General features: G+C 44.4%; 1 protein-coding gene across 3 annotated transcripts in view; it reads right to left on the bottom strand.

Moving 5' to 3' along the window:
* The window catches only part of DOP1B (DOP1 leucine zipper like protein B), a 131,467-nt gene that overhangs the window by 63,994 nt on the left and 45,138 nt on the right, over nucleotides 1-22,335 (bottom strand). For 2 of the 3 annotated variants that reach the window (XM_044284468.1, XM_044284466.1), the window contains exons 14-22: nucleotides 19,521-20,163; nucleotides 17,676-17,947; nucleotides 17,103-17,255; nucleotides 15,055-15,155; nucleotides 14,785-14,975; nucleotides 11,693-13,295; nucleotides 6,041-6,152; nucleotides 5,238-5,423; nucleotides 1,959-2,084 (exon numbers count right to left, since the gene is read on the bottom strand). In XM_044284468.1, the coding sequence (XP_044140403.1) occupies nucleotides 1,959-2,084; nucleotides 5,238-5,423; nucleotides 6,041-6,152; nucleotides 11,693-13,295; nucleotides 14,785-14,975; nucleotides 15,055-15,155; nucleotides 17,103-17,255; nucleotides 17,676-17,947; nucleotides 19,521-20,163 (3,387 nt within the window). The remainder of the gene's footprint in view (nucleotides 1-1,958; nucleotides 2,085-5,237; nucleotides 5,424-6,040; nucleotides 6,153-11,692; nucleotides 13,296-14,784; nucleotides 14,976-15,054; nucleotides 15,156-17,102; nucleotides 17,256-17,675; nucleotides 17,948-19,520; nucleotides 20,164-22,335) is intronic. The other variant, XM_044284467.1, reaches the window with a different exon arrangement.

Below are 22,335 nucleotides of genomic sequence, written 5' to 3'. Positions count from 1 at the left end.
TTCAGCATATCATTCATATGACAATCTTACTGATGTATTAGTCACAGTTATGAATATATGTATCCTCCTATGGCTGGAAGAAAATTCAAACATGCATAAAAAAGAAACCTACTGATGCAGGTGATCAGTCTGCATGTAGGTCCTATACAAGTGTACACTGTGGATAAAATATATTAAAACTGATGTGGGTCCGCTTGTGATCCAAAGAGCGGTCACCTCAAAAAAGGGAAGGGAACAAATAGTCTTACCCCGTCAGGCCGGGTTCCAAGGGGCTGCTGCAGGGGAATGTCTGTATTGGGAGTACTCCGATCCTGTGTAGCGTTGGTGCGCACGTGGTCCTTGGCGTCATCAGCGTCCTCAGCGTCTTCTTCTGTTACCGCTGATGACGCCAAGGACCACGTGCGCACCAACGCTACACAGGATCGGAGTACTCCCAATACAGACATTCCCCTGCAGCAGCCCCTTGGAACCCGGCCTGACGGGGTAAGACTATTTGTTCCCTTCCCTTTTTTGAGGTGACCGCTCTTTGGATCACAAGCGGACCCACATCAGTTTTAATATATTTTATCCACAGTGTACACTTGTATAGGACCTACATGCAGACTGATCACCTGCATCAGTAGGTTTCTTTTTTATGCATGTTTGAATTTTCTTCCAGCCATAGGAGGATACATATATTCATAACTGTGACTAATACATCAGTAAGATTGTCATATGAATGATATGCTGAATGGTGCGATTTTATATAATAAATAATAGACACATACCATATATGCAATTGACTTCGTTATATATACCCATTCATTTGAGTGCCCTCCATCTCCTGAATTTATATGTAACTTTTTGTTTTTATGTACATTATGAGCAAGAAAATGTTTTATACTAAACAGTGAATGTTTTAGTAATTTTTTTATTGCAGCCTTTTTGTTTTAACATCTTTATTTTACACCTAATAATCTATTAGCATACTCCTGGGCACTAGTACATTCCATGTGCCTATGATACAAGCTGTTAGGGAAACACAGTTGGGGAGGAGGGGGTGATATTTATCAAGACCAGCGCTTTCTGTGCCAGTCTTGATATCCCCCACTGGAGGTGCAGGCTCCTCATAAATTAGATGCATCCTCCAGCAGTCTGTGCACAAACAGAAATCGACGGCAGCTCCGAGATTCATTTCTAGAAGAGTGGAGTAAATTAATTAATTAGGTACATTTTTCATGGAGGCTGTGTGTCCACGCCACCTTCCCACCCTTGCCATGATCCCTTTCGGAAAAGTGGCAAGGCGACGCAGTTTGTGACTTTTTAACTGCACTTTTCAGGTTCAAATTAAATTATAAAAATCCCACTTTGTAACCACAGGCTTAGAGTACAGACAACCTGGGATCCTCTCTAGGTCTCCAAGGGTAGCTGCACAGGTGTCCCCAATCCAGGGGAAAACCAGATGACATGATAAAAGGAGAGAGTCCTCTTTGATCAGGCCGCAGTCACTCTTCGCAAAGAAATATAAGGATTAGACGGCCCAGATCAGAGGTCCTGGCCTCTGGTCCAGCAATTAGAGCAGAAGCTTGGCTGCCATTAGAGAGCTGACCAGGGTGGTATAGGACATTACCTATTCTAGAGCACCCTAATAACACAGCACAGGGAGAGAGTTCCCTTTGGCCATACCGCAGTCACTCTTGACCAAAAGAAAGAGCGCCATAAAAACACAGCTCTGTAGAATAAGTATTTTTTACACAGTTGGTATAAAAACATGTATGGGCATTCGTTAAGGCGTTAATGCCCACAAAGGGTGGTCAGGCAGGGTGCCCACAGCAAACAGCCTGCCTAACAACACTTAGGTCTTTGGTTCAAGACAAAATGGTACTGGACTGAGGACAGACAAGGGTCAAGTAGAATTAATCGGATATATTTTTCTATTTTTTTTAAACCAATAATCCTTTATTCCCATCATGCCTCACCTTGGCTTTACTCTGCGCCCTGCTGAACCTCTTCTTCTTCCACACAGCAGCAACTGCCGCAATGAGCTGCACCCCCAGATGTGCCGTCAGGGGGTTCAGGAAGTCCAAGATCTTCTGCTTCAGCGTCTGGAAAGCACAAAATGATTCTATTTAGATGCGGCCTCTTAGTAGATATCCCAGACATGTGAAACCGTCGCAGGGCCTAATTTGTAGCCTCTTAAAATAACAATAATATATTGGATTTTTTATGGTGGATAACGATTTTAAGAGACCTACAAGCAATCTAACATCCAACACGGCCGGATCTGGGGACGCACAACTCTGAGAGGCTGGATTTTAACCCCTCTCACCTTTGGTTCCAGTAAATTGAACTGGTAAAAGTATATGCAAAAAAAAAACCTTTGTAACATTTAGTCCACTGAAAAGTCTTCTTTGCTGCCAGGTTCAGTCGCACGGGTTGAGAAGCTGCAGCCCAAAGTGAAACGTCATGTGGCCATGTTGCAGTTGGGCATTATGTCACCACAGATAAAGCACCAAGTGTCCCCTCCCTAAGCTTTCCATGCATAGCAGAGCTCGTGGCCACCCACTGGGCAGAGAACGCAGCCAGCCACTTGAATGGAGCCACATTGTAGTTCCCTGCAGAGTACATGGCCACATCACTGTGCAGAGGAAAAAGAGTGAGGAGGACAAACAGCTACACCAGTGCTGCAGCCCCTTCATTCTCAGGATTGGTGGGGGGCCATTCCATCATAATCACTTTCAGCAACGTTCTCATAAAAGCTTATGAATGGTCTCCCAGGCTAAGGCACACATGGATGTTCCAGTATAGGGATAATGCACATAGTGATGTCACAGTACAGAGATAATCCGCAATACACCCGGACGGCACCCCCATAGAAATGCCTATTCTTGTCTGCAATTGCGGACAAGAATAGGACATGCTATATTTTTTTCCAGAGCTGCGGACCGGAAGATCGGGGCTGCGCTCCGGAAATGCAGATGGGGACAGCACATAGTCCCCATAGAGAATGAATGGGTCCACACCTGTTCCGCACAATTGCGGAACGGGTGCAGATAACACTTGTGGACGTGTGAATGGACCCTAAACACAGTGATGTCACAGTACAGGGATAATAAACACAGTGATGTCACAGTAGAGATACTAAACACAGTGATGTCACAGTACAGAGATAATACACACAGTGATGTCACAGTACAGGGATAATAAACACAGTGATGTCACAGTACAGAGATAATACACACAGTGATGTCACAGTACAGGGATAATAAACACAGTGATGTCACAGTACAGGGATAATAAACACAGTGATGTCACAGTACAGAGACAATAAACACAGTGATGTCACAGTACGGTCATTCCCTATAATCTGCCTGATTTTTGGGCTGTGTAAATCCACCTTAAGTCCCCAAACACGGTCTTTTATACCCCAGAGAACAAAGGATTAATTAGTATTATAATTCAAGTTTTCCGCAGTATGCTGCAGTTCATAGACCTCAATGTGTTTCGTACATGACATCATTAATAGCTTAATATTAATTTCTATGACTACATTTGGACATCACCATACGTAAGAAATGTCACACCTCTTGTACACTTCAATTCTTGACTGGTTAGAAGTTTTTGTTATGTGACAACCTCCAAACATCAGTATGCATAAGGTAGACTTACACCTCCTTATACTTCATGATAGTTAATTGGCTAAAAGTTTTCTAAAACGTATGAGAATGAATATCTTCCATCCATCGTCCTCCGATTCCATTATCCTTGAAAGTGTTTGTTTGCCATAAACTAAAGAAGCTGACAAGTGTCCAATAATCAAGTATTTAAAAGATTGAGTACATAAATATGCCACTAAGACTCCATGATCTCACCACTAGCTCGTCCTAATCAGAAAACATGTTTTAATCGATTATTTCTTAGCAAAAGTACATCACAATTATTCATTAATAACCAAGCTATTTCTTCACTTTAAAGGGGTTGTCCCACGAAAAATATTCTACAGTTTTAAAACCAGCTCCTGGATCTGAATACTTTTGTAATTGCATGTAATAAAAAAATTTGCATGGTCACTGAGTTATTTAATAAAATGTATATGTGTAGCGCCGCCTACTGTTTGTTTTTTTTCTAATGTCTTTGTCTTCTGTTCACTGAGATGGCCGCACATGCTCAGTTTCATCCTTCAACTGCCTTCTGAGCTGTGATAGGGAGAGCTGAGACACGCCTCCTGAGCTGTGATAGGGAGAGCTGAGACACGCCCCCTGAGCTGTGATAGGGAGAGCTGAGACACGCCCCCTAAGCTGCAGCAGAAAAGACACACCCGTGAGCTGCCAGCTTGGTATAAATCTAGCAGAGCAATGAATGGGGAGATCTCTGGATCCATGTGAGGTACAGGGCCGGTTCTAGCTTTGTAAGGGTCCATTCACACGTCCGCAACTGTTTTGCGATCCGCAAAGCACGAACACCGGCCATGTGCGTTTCGCATTTTGCGGACTGCACATGGCCGGCACTATAATAGAAATGCCTTTTCTTGTCCGTGGCTGCGGACAAGAATAGGACATGCTCTATATTTTTTGTGGGGCCGCGGAATGGAAGTGCAGATGCGGACAGCACACGGTGTGCTGTCTGCATCTTTTGCGGCCCTATTGAAAATAAATGGGTCCGCGCCCATTCCGCAAAATTGGGGAACGGATGCGGACCCATTTTGCAGAGGTGTGAATGGACCCTTAGAAAGAGACTGTCATGTACTATATGATTTTTATGTTTTACATTAGTCATGGGATATCCCCTTTAACTCTTTGCTAAACTTTAAGGTATATATATAAGATGTCTGACTAAGGCAACATAGTGGACCCACAGACAGTATCTTACATGCACCATTTTATGCCCAGCTGAAACCTGGCATTCATGCCAGAAACCGACCAGATCTCCATCGGATCCCATTGTAGTCAACGGGGATTCGGCGGGGCACGGCCCTATCTGGCTTCGCCAGATACGGCGAACTCTTGCAGGCTATTCCTCTTCTTGCTGGCTTTAAAATGCTCCATAGTAAAATTTTAGAATGGGGTTGTATTGCAATTTCCATGGCACCTTATAAACATTTTACTACTAACTGCACCTTATGTCTGAGTGGATATGGGCCCCCTTAGTTGTTAGGCCCTATTTCAACCACCCTGACAGTTACGCCCATGGAGGGGGACACCTCTTAAGGAGTGATCACATATCAAGGCACACTAGGTAAGGAAGATCTTGTTTCTTACTTTTGTGGTTTTGAAGTAGACTGAGGAGGAGCCCTTTATTGTCCCCAGGAGATCGGAGGGTCTTCTCTCCCGCTCTTGTCTGGTAATGACGCTCCACAGTAGAGACAAGCTGTTAACAATGCGCGGTAATTCCTCCAGTAGAGCATTACGAGCGTTCTTAAGATTAGCCGGATCTGATGAGGAGGACTGACGGCAAGAAATAGAAAAAAAAGAAATAACAGTAAGCGGACTGTTTGTCTGATAAATTATTTCCATAGAGAAAGAATGCACTGCATCCAATTGGGTCATAAGCCAACAGCGGGGTATTGGTGTACTGCTCTTGTGGGAGATAAGTGACCTGTACACTTGCCATCAAGCCAGTGAGAAAAGGAACACTATCAGGATGTGAAGAAGGGATAGAGAGCCTTGGAAGATCACAGTCTGATAGTGAACGGAGCAGGCTCCTCCTGCACAACCTAGTCATCCAGGAGGACTGTGTTGATTTTGTGAGGGGCAGTGACCTGTCCACTTGTGATTATGCTGAATACTACAATCATAGTGTTGGTGTCTGGTTCTATCACCACCGTTGGAACAAATTTCCGTCAGAACGGATTGTGTTAGTAACATACGTGGTGCTAGCAGGTACTCTCAAGTGTATGGGTACCTTCAGTAGAAGACGAGGCTGCATGTGTAGGGATGTTGAGCGGGAAAATGAAGTCAGAGGCAGATAGTGGGAAAATAAGGGAGACTCCAGCAGAGTAATGTTAAGATGGTGTCATGCTCATGGAAATAAAAGAAGGCAGACATGGGATGATATACTATACCTTTTTTGCCTGAGCAGGATGATCCAAGAGGCAAAAGTGGCCAATGGTGGTGAGTCCCTCCAAGAGGGTGAGAGGGTAATCGGGGGAAACGTTCTCTCTTTTGCCAGCCGTGCTGTGGGTAGAAATCCACTGTGAGATTTGATTCAGAAAAATGTATACATTTTTGATAATAATCATTCATTTCTATGGGTACGCAAAAGATGAGGACAGAACACCATGTAATGTCCGTTCCGCGGCTCCGCAAAAAAATATAAAAAACATGTCCTATTCTTGTCCATATCTACAATAGTGCTGGACCTGCAGAATGGGAAAATGCAGAGCATCTGTGTTTTGTTGATCCGCAGCTCGTAGACTGCAAAAAGTCGTGTGCACGTGGCCTTAAGGGAATTCGCCACCAGGTTTGGGGCCACCGAACCACCAGAATGTCCCTGAGGCGTCACCGAGCAATGTGTCTGTGCCCGAGGCGCCATCATCTCTGGTAATAGAGGAGTTCCTTTACGGTTGTGCAGGGGCACCTTTAGAAAGCTAAACCCCAGCTGCATAAAGATAACACTGGTGCTTTAGGTGCCACAAACTTAGAGACACGTTCTCCTTTAAGGGTACATCCACACGGGATGTATTTCATGCATAGATTACAGGCGGATCTGCCGCAGACTTCACCCTCTGCCTTGCAAAAGTTGGAAATCTGCAGCATAAATTTAAAATCCGCACTGCAAGACAAGGTATAGGTGTGTGAATTTGATGCAGATGTTTTTCCCGCAAGGTGAAAAAAAGTTTTTTTTTTTTTTTATCTCATTAACTTTGTTGTTTGTGTAAAATGCTAGGGATTTACAAAGCGAAAATATTGTTGCGGAAAATCCACATGCGGCTGTACTGTTACAGCTTCACATGTAAACCAGGCATGTATATTAGAACTGTGCAGGAATATCCCCAGATCCACCAGTCTGGTCACCGCACCAGCACGCAGCCCACGCCGAGTGGAAACAAGGATCACCTAGGTCGGATTTTCATGTTGTTTCTATCCATCTACAGTTGTGTTAAAAATTATTCAACCCCCACTGAAATTGAGTGTTTTGGCCAGTTTGACATTGATTTTGATCATTTCAGTCATCTTGTTTACAATTAAATCAAAGAGGCCCTTGTAAGTCAGACAAATATAACATAACATTTATAATGAAATAACCACAAATGTCTCCTCTGTGCTCACATCATTATCAGTTTTATTCAACCCCCAAGTGACATTCAATCTTAGTACTTAGTACAACATCCTTTTCCAGTTATAACAGCTTTTAAATGTGAAGCATAGCTTGACACAAGTGTCTTGCAGCGATCTACGGGTATCTTCGCCCATTCTTCATGGGCAAAAGCCTCCAGTTCAGTCACATTCTTAGGCTTGGCACTGCAACTGCTTTCTTTAAAGGGATTCTGTCACCTCTCATAACTCAAATTCAGATTTTAAACCAGTCATGCTCCACAGATTACCTTGAATCGCTGTTCTATACTGTAATCCGTCCAGTAGTTTTGCTGAAAAACGACTTTTATAATTATGCAAATTAATCCTGAAGGTGCCCAGAGGGGCGTTATGTTCCACTTTGTGTGCCCAGTAACGCCCCCCTGCAGTGCCCAAAACGCCTTCCTCCTGAATCCCTAACCGCCCACAGCGTCTCATCCCTCTCCTCCCCCTCCCTGACGTCCGATGCTCGCTCCTCCCTCAGTCTCCAGCAAATCGCACTGGCACAGCCCTCAGTGGGTACTGCGTCTGCGCGAGACTTCACTCGGCCATTTTTTTTCATGACTGGTTTAAAATCTGAATTTGTGTTATGAGAGGTGACAGAATCCCTTTAAGTCCCACCAGAGGTTCTCAATCGGATTTAAGTCTGGTGACTGCGATGGCCACTTCAAAATGTTCCAGCCTTTAATCTGCAACCATGCTCTAGTGGACTTGGAGGTATGCTTGGGATCATTTTCCTGTTGAAAGGTCCAACGTCTCCCAAGCCTCAGGTTTGTGACGGACTGCATCACATTTTCATCCAATATCTCCTGGTACTGAAGAGAATTCATGGTACCTTGCACACGCTGAAGCTTCCCTGTACCTGTAGAAGCAAAACAGCCCCAAAGCATGATTGACCCCCCGCCATGCTTCACAGTAGGCAAGGTGTTCTTTTCTTCATAGGCCTTGTTCTTCCTCCTCCAAACATAGCGTTGATTCATGGGCCCAAACAGTTCTGATTTTGTTTCATCAGTCCACAGAACACTATCCCAAAACTTTTGTGGTTTGTCCACATGACTTTTGGCATACTGCAGTCAACTCTTCTTATTCTTTGGAGACAGCAAGGGGGTGCGCCTGAGAGTTCTGGCATGGAGGCCTTCATTACGCAGTGTGCGCCTTATTGTCTGAGCTGAAACTTCAGTACCCACATCTGACAAATCTTTTTTCAGTTCCTCAGCAGTCAAACGGGGACTTTTCTCCACTTTGCGCTTCAGGTAGCGCACAGCAGTCGAAGTCAGCATCTTCTTTCTGCCACAACCAGATGGCGTTTCAACAGTGCCCTTTGCCTTGAATTTGCGAACGATGCTTCCTATGGTGTCTCTTGGTATGTTTAACATCTTTGCAATCTTCTTATAGCCATTGCCCTTCCTGTGAAGAGAAATCACCTCTTCTCTTGTCTTCCTGGACCATTCTCTTGACTTCACCATGTCTGTAAACACACCAGTAAATGTCTAGAAGGAGCTGAGTATCACAGTCCTTTTAAATCTGCCTAGTTGGTGCTTATTATGCTTGATTGCTGATCCTTGACATCCACAGGTGTTTTCAATACCTGATCGAAAACACTTGAATGAACCTCTGTTCTTAAGAGTGGTAGTCTTTAAGGGGTTGAATAATTGTGTCAATGAATAATTTTGAACACAACTGTATACAACATCACACAATCACCAATCTACTCTTTATACCTATATCCATGTATACAACCATCAGGCAATCATCCATCTGCTCATTCACTTAACGGTCTGTCTACTTACCTACACATCCAATCTATATATTCTTTCATCCTCTTATCAACATACCTCTCTATGCATCCATCTAACCACTTATCTTCTCCCCCTCCAATATATCCATCATGCACCCAACTGCACCCACCTTTCCATCCATCTCAATCCCTTCTGTCTGTTAAGGGACTGAATCCAATGACATTACATTGGGGTAAGACTCATGCATCTTCTTTTAAAACCTGCTTATGACCATGTGCTGTGAATGTATGGCACATAGCCCTGGGCTTTAACTGCCTCCCGACCATGTAACACACGGATGCGTCCGGGAGGCGGTTGATTTTTTTCCTCCTGGACGCATCCGTGCGTCATCTCGCGAGACGAGAGTTTTCGGACTGAGCCGGCCCGCGCATGCGCATCGCGGGCCGGCAAAATTACAAGCACCATTTTGTCACCAGCCTGCCAGCCAATGATCGTGGCTGGCAGGCTGGCAATTTTTAAAATGTCGAATCAGAAGCCATATAACACCATATTAGTAAATATGATGTGTTATATGTCTTCCCTGCTCCTCTGCTGGTCCTTTTGGTCGGTTGGTTCCAGCAGAGGAGCAGGCTTCACAGTGAGTACACCAAAACACTACACTTTAGTCCCAGATCACCCCCTGTACCCCAATTAACCCTAATCACTTGCGACAAAAAAAAATAATTCTAGGAACTCGCCATGCCCCTCACGGAATACCTTGGGGTGTCTTCTTTCCAAAATTGGGTCACTTGTGGGGTAGTTATACTGCCCTGGCATTTTAGGGGCCCATATGCGTGAGAAGTAGTTTGCAATCAAAATGTGTAAAAAATGGCCTGTGAAATCCGAAAGGTGCTCTTTGGAATGTGTGCCCCTTTGCCCACCTCGGCTGCAAAAAGGTGTCACACATGTGGTATCGCCGTACTCAGGAGAAGTTGGGGAATGTGTTTTGGGGTGTCATTTTACATATACCCATGCTGGGTGAGATAAATATCTTGGTCAAATGCCAACTTTGTATAAAAAAATGGTAAAAGTTGTCTTTTGCCAAGATATTTCTCTCACCCAGCATGGGTATATGTAAAATGACACCCCAAAACACATTCCCCAACTTCTCCTGAGTACGGCGATACCACATGTGTGACACTTTATTGCAGCCTAGGTGGGCAAAGGGGCACACATTCCAAAGAGCACCTTTCGGATTTCACCGGTCATTTTTTACAGATTTTGATTGCAAACTACTTCTCACGCATATGGGCCCCTAAAATGCCAGGGCAGTATAACTACCCCACAAGTGACCCCATTTTGGAAAGAAGACACCCCAAGGTATTTTGTGATGGGCATAGTGAGTTCATGGAAGTTTTTATTTTTTGTCACAAGTTAGTGGAATATGAGACTTTGTAAGAAAAAATAAAATAAAAAAATAAATCATCATTTTCCGCTAACTTGTGACAAAAAATAAAAAGTTCTATGAACTCACTATGCCCATTAGCAAATACCTTAGGGTGTCTACTTTCCGAAATGGGGTCATTTGTGGTTTTTTTCTACTGTCTGGGCATTGTAGAACCTCAGGAAACATGACAGGTGCTCAGAAAGTCAGAGCTGCTTCAAAAAGCGGAAATTCCCATTTTTGTACCATAGTTTGTAAACGCTATAACTTTTACCCAAACCATTTTCTTTTTTGCCCAAACATTTTTTTTTTATTAAAGACATGTAGAACAATAAATTTAGCGAAAAATTTATATATGGATGTCGTTTTTTTTGCAAAATTTTACAACTGAAAGTGAAAAATTTCATTTTTTTGCAAAAATTAAATTTCGATTAATAACAAAAAAAGTAAAAATGTCAGCAGCAATGAAATACCACCAAATGAAAGCTCTATTAGTGAGAAGAAAAGGAGGTAAAATTCATTTGGGTGGTAACTTGCATGACCGAGCAATAAACGGTGAAAGTAGTGTAGTGCAGAAGTGTAAAAAGTGGCCTCGTCATTAAGGGGGTTTCAGCTAGGGGGGTTGAAGTGGTTAAACCCGCGCGCCACTGTAGAATTTTCCTTGCGGGATTAAAGGGGTTTTCCAGGAGTAGAATATTGATGACCTATCCTCAGGACAGGTCATCAATATCTGATTGGTGAGGGTCCGACTCCCTGGGTCGGGTAGCACGGCTGTCTCTGACCCCAAGGAGCGGCCTCAATGCGTCCCACGAGGGGAACAGGGAAAGCAGCAACAATGATCATGTAACCGCAGGGTGCCCCCACCCAGAATGGCATAACTGCTGGCGTTCAGCAGATCCAAATCAGCTGTGCCAGTCCAATTATGTCACCACAGGGAGCTGTTGACCCCGTTCACTTATGCCCGCCCCAATTACAGGTGAGAACCTCAAAATAAAAAAAATTCTCATAGAAGAGTGAATGCCTCCTAAGGTTTTAATGACCTGTATGTGAACTTACAAATTGAAATAAAAAATTACTTACATTATCCATAAAACTAAAAATATTTGTATAAAAATGGTAGAAAAAAAACATGCCCCATATGTCATGGAAAAAAAAAATGCAAAAATGATTTGGTATTGGGCCGTTAACCCACCACATGCCCAAAATCTCTAAAAACAAACAAACATGTAAACAACCTGGTCGCTAAGAGGTTAACTTACCTTATTTTAACGGATTCATTTTCATATTGATTCACAAGTTCATCTAAATTCTTACATATCTGGGCCACGAAAGGCGCTACAGTCAATCCTAAAGATTTGCCAAAATAAGGCAGGGATGACGTGACCAGAGCCACCCATGGAGGGTGCATTCCGTAGCCGTACTCGGGGCGTAACGCCCTCACGACTGCAGACACGAAAAGTCCCTGTGACGTTATTGCACGTGATTGCACGTACTGCATGGAGTTAATCGACTGCTGAAACTTCAGTCCCCGATTCCATTCTTTGGAGAGGTCTACTGCAGAATCCTGGTCTTCTTGTAGCTGCCGCAAGTGATGCTCCAGAACAATCAAAACCTGAAGAAGCTTCAGGAGCTCTATCTGAAGAGGATGCTCGCTCCAGATCTGGTCCTGACCAAAATTAATGACGCTCTCTTCAAACAAACCTTCGTCTGCCATGTCGCTGTGGCCGCCGTGAGACACCAATTCGTACTTCTTCTGACTGGTGTACATGGAGGCCGACAAGGACAATAGAACAAACTCTTGAACTTTGCATCTCTCTAGTAAGTTGTGTATGAAGTCGACGTTCTTCCCTTCCGAATTCTTGGCTATGGAGGCCAGTTGGGACATCACCCTGATGAGAACTTCTACGCTTTTCACTTGGACATCACGATTGCCTAGTACGTCTTTGTGACTCACTTTCTGGTAGCATGGATAATAGGAACGCAAAAAGCTTAGGCAAAGGTATGTCAGAAGTTCAATCAAAAGGGAATGGGGACACATGGATGGTGATTGAGTCTGAAGCTTCCCATAGAAACTTTGTCCAACCAGGGCTTCTTGGTGGCGTGCGAGGAGGTTGTATATCAAGTTGAGGTGTGCAGTGGAGCTGGTGTCCATACTGGTGCTGGCTACAGCTTCAATAAACTCTTTAGGATTGGTTTTTAGGACAGCCTCCAGCACTGAAAAAGCATATAACACCCTCTTAGAGTCATATGGCTGCAGGTATAGGAGGATGTGCTTAAAAAGAGCTTCAATTAACTCCTCTTTCTCTTTCTGCTGCTTGAAAAGTTTGGAGGTCCGAATGGCCTGAAGCTCCAGATCTGCTTCGTCGTCACTAGAAAGTGACTCTGAAGTCTGTGTAACATCAGACTCTGTACGTACCAAATTTAATAATGCGCCAGGCCTGGGCACATCCATGCAGGACATATTGGGCTGGCAGAAAGGCCTAGAAGACCCTTGGCCATCAATGTTGTCACTGTTACTCCAGCGATGATCGTTACTTGAGTCTATGGAGCTGGGGTTAAAGGAAGATGTGTTTTCGCTGGTGCTTTGCCCGACACTGGTGTCAGCGGATTCTGTGTGCTCGTTGTCCTCCTCCTGATCACCATCCTCGGAGTAGAGGGGTTCAGCTCTCTCCGAAATGTTGTTATTGGTCAACTCGTTTTTCATCTTTTCGGGATCCTTCTCCACCTCGGCCCAGATGGCCTCTCTGTCCACTGTATTAAACTGAGGGAGAATCTCATCGGAATTACTCTCAGGATATTCTAGACACCCTCCCGTGTCTTTCAAGGAAGATCTTTTCCGTCTGCACCAGTAGCTGATTTCTTCTAGATGTAAAAAAGGAACAAATATGTAATTACAGCAATCTGCTGATCACCAGAAGCCCTGCTTCTTTTTTATTTTATTTTTAGAAGGGGTGTCCCATAGTATGGTATTCACAGAAGATAATAGATTCACATTGCATGTCTGGCACAAACATATGGTACTATTCTTCATGAGCTATTTGAATGGGCATTCCACGTTATTAAAATTGATGACCTATTCTCAGGATAGGTCGGTATCAGATCAGCGGGGGTCCAACAGCCCCACAGATTAGGCGTTTTCAGTTACTGGGACTAAAGGGTATATTAGAAGGGCAGATTTTCTGCTAACAAGCATTCCTATGAACACTCGTAAGCGATCATCTGGAAGTCTAATACTGCCTCCAAAGAACTGGATTTGCCGCCGGCAGATCGTGCTGTGTAATCATGAACTGCCGCCGTCACACCGCTGTCCTGCATGCCGACGAGTGATGGCATAGCGATCGCTCCTGCCCATGCTGCAGAGGACATCTCTGCATGTATAAGCAACGGTGTCCTATGCTAGCTATCTGGCGACTGCTGGGAGGGAACGCTTGCAGCATCAGGGTGTCTAATACATCCTTAAGGCATCATGCAGACAACCTTATTTTGCATCCGTGTCTGATCTGCATATTTTCTGGATTGCACGCTGACCCATTCACTGCTATGGGTCTGCAAAAAAAAATTAATTTGTGTGCTTTCCGCATCGGTGTGCCCGTTCCGCAAATTAAAGAACATGTCCTATTCTTGTCCAAATTGTGGACGAGAATAGTCATTTCTAGTTATAAGAGTGAGAAAAATGCAGATTGCAGGCAGAAGGTATCCGTATTTTACAGATCCGTGGTTTGCAGACCGCAACATAAACATATTCATGGTCATGAGGCAAACTAAATGGATGCAGTCCAGGTGCCGCCCGCAATTTATTTTTGCAGAACCATTGACTTCAAAGGGTCCATAGTCCTTATTCTATCTTTATGCAGAACAGACATGAGGATGCAGAAAGCACACAGATGATCCTCCGCAAAAAGGTAGAACATGTCCTATACTTGGTCGCAAAATGCGGACCACGGACCCATGGGAGTCAATCGGTCAATGCAGATGCGACAGGAACGGCATCCATATTTCGCGGATCCGCAATTTTCGGAGCACAAAATACATACGATCATGTGCATGAGGCCTAACAGAAAGAACGGAGCCGCAGCAGACGGTGGGCACGCCGGGTTACTACACCTGGGCTCCCATTCACTTGTTGGACCCCCACTCATCTGATATTGATGATTTATTATAAGGACAAGTCATCAATATCTATAACCCAGAAAAGCTGTCTAGTGAGGAGACTGAGTAGGAAGGACTTCAAGAGGTCGGACATCCACCAATCATAAAGTGATGGCATATCCTAGTTATATGATATGTAAGATGGGGATGCCCATGTAAGAGGACCGTATGAGAATAAAGATGAGTGATGTGTCGGCTGTACCTGAGGAGTTTTTCTGCTTAACGCACTGAATGGACGTTCTCTGGGTCTTAGGATGCAGCAGAAGTAACAAGACGGGTTCTAGGATGCGGGCGACATCATTCAAAGAGAGTGCACGTACCAGCCAGCCCTGAGCCGCTGCACTGATGGCACCATCCGTGCAGTTCAGACTGTCCAGAACCACAAAAAGAGACCTGCAAAAAACAAGTGCTTAGTAATGGCGCAGTGATAGCAGAGTGCAGTCACAGTAATGCCCTCTGTTCAGCAAATCACCTATCAAAGGATCTGTTATGGGAGGTCACGCGGCTGCCTTGTATCTCTCTTGTCAGGTGCCAAATCACAGAGAACCGGAACAGCGCCTCCAGTCTGATCACCTGCAACATGAAAGACAAGACAGAACATATTCAAGACGGTGGGATCCAGCGTTAGAAGAAGTGTCAGGGAACCGAATCCATGTTCAAATCTGTCACAATTTTTGAATGTTTGCTTGTATCCAGTTGAAGGACGTGTCTATGGTCAGCAGCACATTGTTGGTGGTTGTCATTAGCTCTACTACCAACCTATCAATTGTATAAGTTTTATTTCCATAAACCCTATAAAGGCGTATGGAGCAAATGAACATTTAATTCAGGTCCCCTGATAGAGTTTGGTAGCTGCATATTATTAGGAGCCTCTACCGGTCGTTGACACTATGAGGCTAGATACGCAATTATTATTTTTTTACATAAATTAGGGGTTAGCCTTAGATTAAATCTTCATTCATCCGTTTCTAGACCCCCTGATATTCAGTTAACAATCTGTTCCTAGTTTCAGACTTTTCTCATATGGACTTTTCCTATATGTTGAATGTGAGGCCTGTGTGTCCAGAATGCTGCTGTCTTCACAAGCTCTCGTGTATCAGTACATTTCACTCCTGGGCTGATTTCTCCTCCCGCAGCTCATGAAGGATCTCCTCTCCCTTGTACTGGCAGTCACTAATGCCAAGGAGAGTGTGATTGCCCAACCTCTGCTTTATTTGTAAAGCCTGTGTGATTTTCGCCTTGAAAGCTGACTTTTGTGCTTTACAGCATGTCTACAGTCTGATCTGTGCTCCAGGGCACGAATGCTTTTCCTCCTCTCCACTCTCTGATCTGCTGAGTACAACCTCCTCCCACTCCCTGCTATCTCTAAGGGTACTTTCACACTTGCGGCAGAGGATTCAGCAAAACGTATGCAAACTGATGGCATTTGTCAGACGGATCCGGATGCGGATCCGTCTGACAAATGCATTGAAATGCCAAATCCGTCTCTCCGGTGTCATCCGGAAAAACGGATCCGGTATAATTTTTTTGGGCATGAACAGACCGAAATGCCAGATCCGTTTTTCCGGAACACTTAATAACGGATCTGGCACTAATACACTTCAATGTAAATGAATGCTGGATCCGGTATTCCGGCAAGTGCTCAGTCTTTTTGGACGGAGATAAAACCGCAGCCTGTTGCGGTATTTTCTTAGTCCTGAAATGGAAAAAAGACTGAACTGAAGACATCCTGAACGGATTGCTCTCCATTCAGAATGCATTAGAATAAAACGGATCAGTGATTTTCCGGTATTGAGCCCCTAGGACGGAACGCAATGCCGGAAAAGAATAACGCTAGTGTGAAAGTACCCTTACACTGTGAGAATGGAGGGGGAGGGCAGAGAGCCATCAGAGACAGGGGCAGTGTACTGTAATCTATGTTAGAAGCAGTGGCACCAGGTGAAGGACTTTTATTTTTTTAAGAAGACTATTTAACTAACTTTCTAAAGAGGACCTGTCACCAATCCAAAAAAAAGGCAGACCGGAGTAAGATGCCGTTGCACAGAAGAGCCCTCTCTGCAGCGGTTGGCTCTTCTTTGCGGCTGCGTTTTACTATGGTTTCAGTGAGATGCTGTCCCATTAAAAGCTGTGGTACAGTGTGGTCTTACAAGAAGTCCCAGTTCTCGCAAGATCACGCTGCATCAGAAGGCTGTGTGATGGAGATCGTCTAGCATCTAAAAGGAGAGAATTGACATCTTGGGGGACATTACTACAGAATCCTCCTTTCTTTGGATTGGTGACAGATCCTCTTTAATTTGGCATTCTGTAAAAAATTAATAATAAAAAAAATTCCATGTGATGAAAGTTCAGCTGTGTCACTTATCCTAGAGCAGATGGACCTTCTTCCAAGTTAAGGACTAAATTTACTTGCAGACCTATGTAAAACCTCAAACACACAATGTGATAGCATGCACAGTTGTGTCAAATGAGAAGCTGGTCTGCAGACGGAGAGGCGTCACCCAGAAGCCCCCACCTGCCTACCTTATCATAGTTCAGCAGAGTCTGGCAGATGATCTCTTCGCAGATATTGGCAGAAGGTGCCAGGCAGTGAAGTCTGTAGAACAACTCCACGCAGGTGATATGATGTTCCCTGGTTTCCATGTTCAGCTGGTTCCACAACACGTGAGCGACTCTCTGGTGAAGAAGAGAGGTCATTATCATCACTGTACTAACTCTGCAACTACTTTTATATATTTTATGCATTCTACTATGTGCAACCATTATCTTCATAGCTCTAAAGCTTCTAAAACAAATATTCTACATTAAAAATGTTTGTGTCTACAGCTCCTATGTAGATCTATGTGTTTCCGTGGTTACCGGCTATAAACAAACTCAATGTAGTCCGATCCTGGAGTTATGCGTTAGTCTCTTCCATCTGTCTGTAGGTGAGCAAAAACAGTGAGCTGAAGGAGTGAACTAGCTGATGACTGTAGGGTCAGACTACACGAGGTCTGTTTGTAGTCTGTAACCATGGAGACACACAGGCCTTCATAAAAAACTATGTGTGGATGCAATAACAAAATGGCTACAAATAATACTTCTGTGCAAACTAACCGGGTAGAAGTCTGTCTTTTCGGCAATAAGTTTGAGGACCCCTGAAGAGACGGGTGGAACTGTGACCATCTGCAACTTCCCAAAGACTGCACTGTAGTCGGACATCTTTGAGCGTTTCATTCTGTCTTCCATAACCAGCGAAAGGGACTGTGAATGATTAACAACTTCTAAAAGAGTAGATATAGCTACGTTCTGAATGTAACAATCCTTCACACAACAGCAGACCGTCATCAGGGACTTGAACCACAGGGGGAACCCGGCATCGCTTGATCCTGGCACAAATAAGGGAGATACAGAGTTAAAGGCTATACTGTCATTCATTTCCAGACCGCCATATATTCAGTTTGCCACCTGCTCTTAGCTTTAGACTTATTTCATGTGGACATGCCCCTCCCAGTAATACATAGCGGATGTGAGGTGTGTCCAGGATGCTGCTGTCATCACTTGATCCCATGTATGAGCACAGCTTCATCCCTGGACTGACTGCCCCTTCTACAGCTGTAATTACAATGCACCGCCGTTGCAATGTCTCTGCAGGTAAACAGTGAAGAGAACGCAGAACTTGCACCACGGTTTCTTCAAAGAGCTGATCGGCAAGGATGCTGGCAGTCAGACCCGCGCTGATCTGATATTGATGACCTATTCTGCGGATAGGTCACCAGTATGAGAAAACTAGATAACCCATTTAATGACGGAATATATACATCTCCCAAAAAAAAAAAAAAAAATAGAAACAGACTTATTATCTACATTTTCGCTTCATAAAACACAATAAATAAAAACATACTAAAATAAAACCTTATAGTTTTCAAACCTGCATGCCTGGTTATTATCAGGGGAATATAGCTTGCACTGCAAATGCTTAAAGGGGTTGATCAGAATAATAAAAAAATAAAAAAAAAAGATGGCTGCTTTCATCAACAAAACAGCGTCACACCTGTCCGTAGGTTGTGTCTAATAATGCAGCTCAGTTCCATTAACGTGAATAGAGTGGAGCAGCAATATCATACACCAGGCATGCTCAACCTGCGGCCCTCCAGCTGTTGCAAAACTACAACTCCCAGAATGCCTGAACAGCCTATAGCTGTCAGCCTACAGCAGGGCATTGTGCGAGTTGTAGTTTTACAACAGCTGGAGGGCCGTAGGTTGAGCATGCCTGTCACACACGATCTGAGGACGTGGAGGAAGGCAGCCAAGGGGGATCAACTTTAAATATCTTGTAATGATTGCACACTTAGGTTGTTTTCTTCTCTATTTACACCCAAAGATACTGCTAATGTTATTTGCTCCTTGAAGTCATGTGACCTAACTGCTGCCCTCTAGCTGTAGAACTGGGCTCCCATAATGCACATGGATTTCGCTTTCTGTCTGAACAGAGAAGAGTCAAGGGAAAAATTTTGCAAGGATTTTCAACCTCACAGGTAGAATTACACTTTAGGCTGGGTTCACACCTGAGCGTATTTGATAAGCGCTTTTTACAGGCGTTTTTATCAGGCATTTTTGAGGCGTATTTAGGGGCGTTTATGTATTTTGGAAACGCGCATACTACATGTGTTTGTGTGATTAACCACAGAGGCATCCAATGAAAAACTGCCACAATACGCGCGACAATACGCCCCAAAGAAGCTCCTGTACTTCTTGGGGCGTAGGGCGTTTTACAGCGCGTTCGTACGTGCTGTAAAACGCTCAGGTGAGAACCATGCCCATAGGGAATCATGGGTTTTTGCCTGTTGAGCGTTTTACAGCGCGTAGGAACGCGCTGTAAAACGCTCAGGTGTGAACCTAGCCTTAGGGCGTTGTAAATTTGTCATGTGACTCGGATACTTTGACTTTCACCCCACTTACCGGGCACTTGGAATAGAGAAGAGTACAACTGCTCCATCTCTTCTTCTGAAAGGTAGACGGGGAAGGTGGCACAATCCAGCAGAAAGTGACAGGCGGCAGCAAAGGCCTCCTGGCAGTCTTCAGACATCTGCCCCATGTTCTGGATGAAGCGCCCAATGTCCCACTCCTCGTCTGACCCCTTATTGACTCTCTTACTTGGGATGCGGGATGGAGAATGTTCAATCTGTTTCGACAACGGAGGCCGCGGAGTGAAGAAATCCGTCAGCATCTGCTTGAACTGCGGCACGGTGATCTGCTTGGGTTCCCAGTGCCCCTTCCTCTTCCCGGGCCCTGCCTTCTCTTGGGCACTGACCCCATTGTTGTGCGTCTGCAACTGTAGCCCGAACAGATGCTTGCTGGCAAAATTGGCCACTAGGTCCTGTACGCAGCGCAGTGTCTTCTGCACGCTGCCTCCCTTCTTCCAGACGTCACCCTTCTCCGGGCACACTTTGGGCACGCGCAGGTATCCAGACAACTCCAGGGATGACGTGCTCAGGCCAATTCCGCTGTCCTCGGACTTTAACGGGGTGAATAATGGGTCTTCTGCCACCTCCACCTCAGTGTCACTGTTGGCTTTTAGCTTCAGGGACTCCTTGGATGGACTCTATAATAAGAGAACAAGAAAAAAACTGTTTAAAGGGGTATTCCGGTTATTTTGAGTTATCCCCTATCCAAAGTTCGCTAGGACCCTATTAATCATGAAAATAGGGGCACAGATCCCCTATATGAATGGAGCAGCTGGTCGAGCATGTGCACTGCCACTCCATTCATCTCTATGGGACCTACTGGAGATAGTAGAGCACCTATACTCACCTATCACTGACGGTCCCATAGGCAACCCCTATAACCGGTTCAGGGTCATTTTGGTCCTCAGGACGTATCCCATTTGAGCCCTTTTTCACAAATGTCAGTTTAACGACTGTAACTTATTTTATTTGTTGGACCAGCGACATGATTTAGGCAACCTTTTTTGGTGAATAATGCAGATTTCTTAACATATCATTTTATACACGTTATACATCTTTTATTTGAGATTTTTAGGCGTTTAGTGTGAAAAAAATGCTTTTTAATATTTTTGCCATTTCTTTTTCTCATAATATTACCCTAAAATATTTTTTAATTTGCATTCATCATTGTCTATCATGCATTCTGATATGTGACATGCCCAGTTTTGTGCAATCAGGTCTCGGCTAGCCAGTGATCTGGCTGGGAAATTGTTTTTAGGGTTATTTTTGTGTAATTTTTTTTACGGTCCATTCACACGTCCGTAAGTGTTTTGCGGATCCGCAAAACACTGACACCTGCAATGTGCGATCCGCAATTTGCGGACCGCAAATCACAGACACTATAATAGAAAATGCCTTTTCTGGTCCGCAATTGCGGACAAGAATAGGACATGTTCTATTTTTTTTCAGGAACGGAATTGCGGATCCTGAAAAAACGGATGCGGATCCTGAAAAAGCGGATTCACATTGAAAGTGAATGGGTCCGCAAATTGTGGAACGAATGCGGACCCAAATTACGGACGTGTGAATGGACCCTTATTTTGACTTTATGCTCTGTCCCTCAAAGGTCAGAAAATAACTTATTTTTTTCACTATTTTACTATTATTATGACTGCTGCTTTATTTTTTTTAGTTTAGCCCTGGATAAGTGTCACTATCAGGGCTGTGCAGGGGCATAGCTATAGGGGGTGCAGAGGTAGCAATCGCTACCGGGCCCAGGAGCCTGAGGGGCCCAAAGACCCCTGTGCCACATAAGAAGACACTGGTATTATAGAAAGTGCATGCTGGTCAAGTTATGTGCGTAGTACCCCTGCCAATCTGATATTGATTCCCGAGGATAGGTCATCAATATTAAAGGGATTCTGTCACCTCCCCTAACCCAAAAAACGATTTTAAAGCAGCCATGCAGCACAGCTTACCTTGATTAGGCTGTGCTCTTTTATCTTGTAATCCGTCCAGCAGTTTCTGCAAAAAACGACATTTATTGATATGCAAATGAGTACTGAATGTGCCCAGAGGGGCGTTTTGTTCCCCTTAGAGAGCCCAGTACCGCCCCTCTTACAGTGCCCAGCCCGCCTTCCTTGTACTGTCTAACCGCCCCCAGCCTGCCACAGCCTCTCCTCCCCCTCCCTCACGCCGAACGAACTCTCGCACAGGCGCAGTACCCACTGAGGGCTGCGCCTGTGCGATCAGCAGGAGACTGAGGGCAGGAGCTTCATCCTCGTCACTGGGCATGCGCTGAGCCCAGTGACGTCCGATGCTCGCTCTTCCCTGCTGACTGAGGGAGGGGGAGGGGAGGCTGTGGCAGGCTGGGGGCGGTTAGACAGTACAAGGAAGGCGGGCTGGGCACTGTAAGAGGGGCGGTACTGGGCTCTCTAAGAGGAACAAAACGCCCCTCTGGGCACCTTCAGGACTCATTTGCATATCAATAAAAGTCGTTTTTTGCAAAAACTGCTGGACGGATTACAAGATAGAAGGGCACAGCCTAATCAAGGTAAGCTGTGCTTCATGGCTGCTTTAAAATCGTTTTTTGGGTTAGGGGAGGTGACAGAATCCCTTTAAAATCCCGGAAAACCTCTTTAATGTCCCTTAGAGGGATTTTAAAAAAAGTTATACATTTTATTTTATTTTTTAAATAAAAAATAGGAAAATTTTCAAATCGCCCTCTTTTCTCCATATTAAAAATAAACAAAAAATAAATAAATAAACAATCATTTGCCTTGCTGCATCTCAAAATGCTTGTACCATTAAAATGTATATGTGAACGCTGT

This window comes from Bufo gargarizans, chromosome 3, assembly GCF_014858855.1.
Source record: "Bufo gargarizans isolate SCDJY-AF-19 chromosome 3, ASM1485885v1, whole genome shotgun sequence".
Lineage (NCBI taxonomy): Eukaryota > Metazoa > Chordata > Amphibia > Anura > Bufonidae > Bufo > Bufo gargarizans.
The sequence above is the reverse complement of the archived record's forward strand: the minus strand, read 5'-3'. Positions and strand labels throughout refer to the sequence as shown.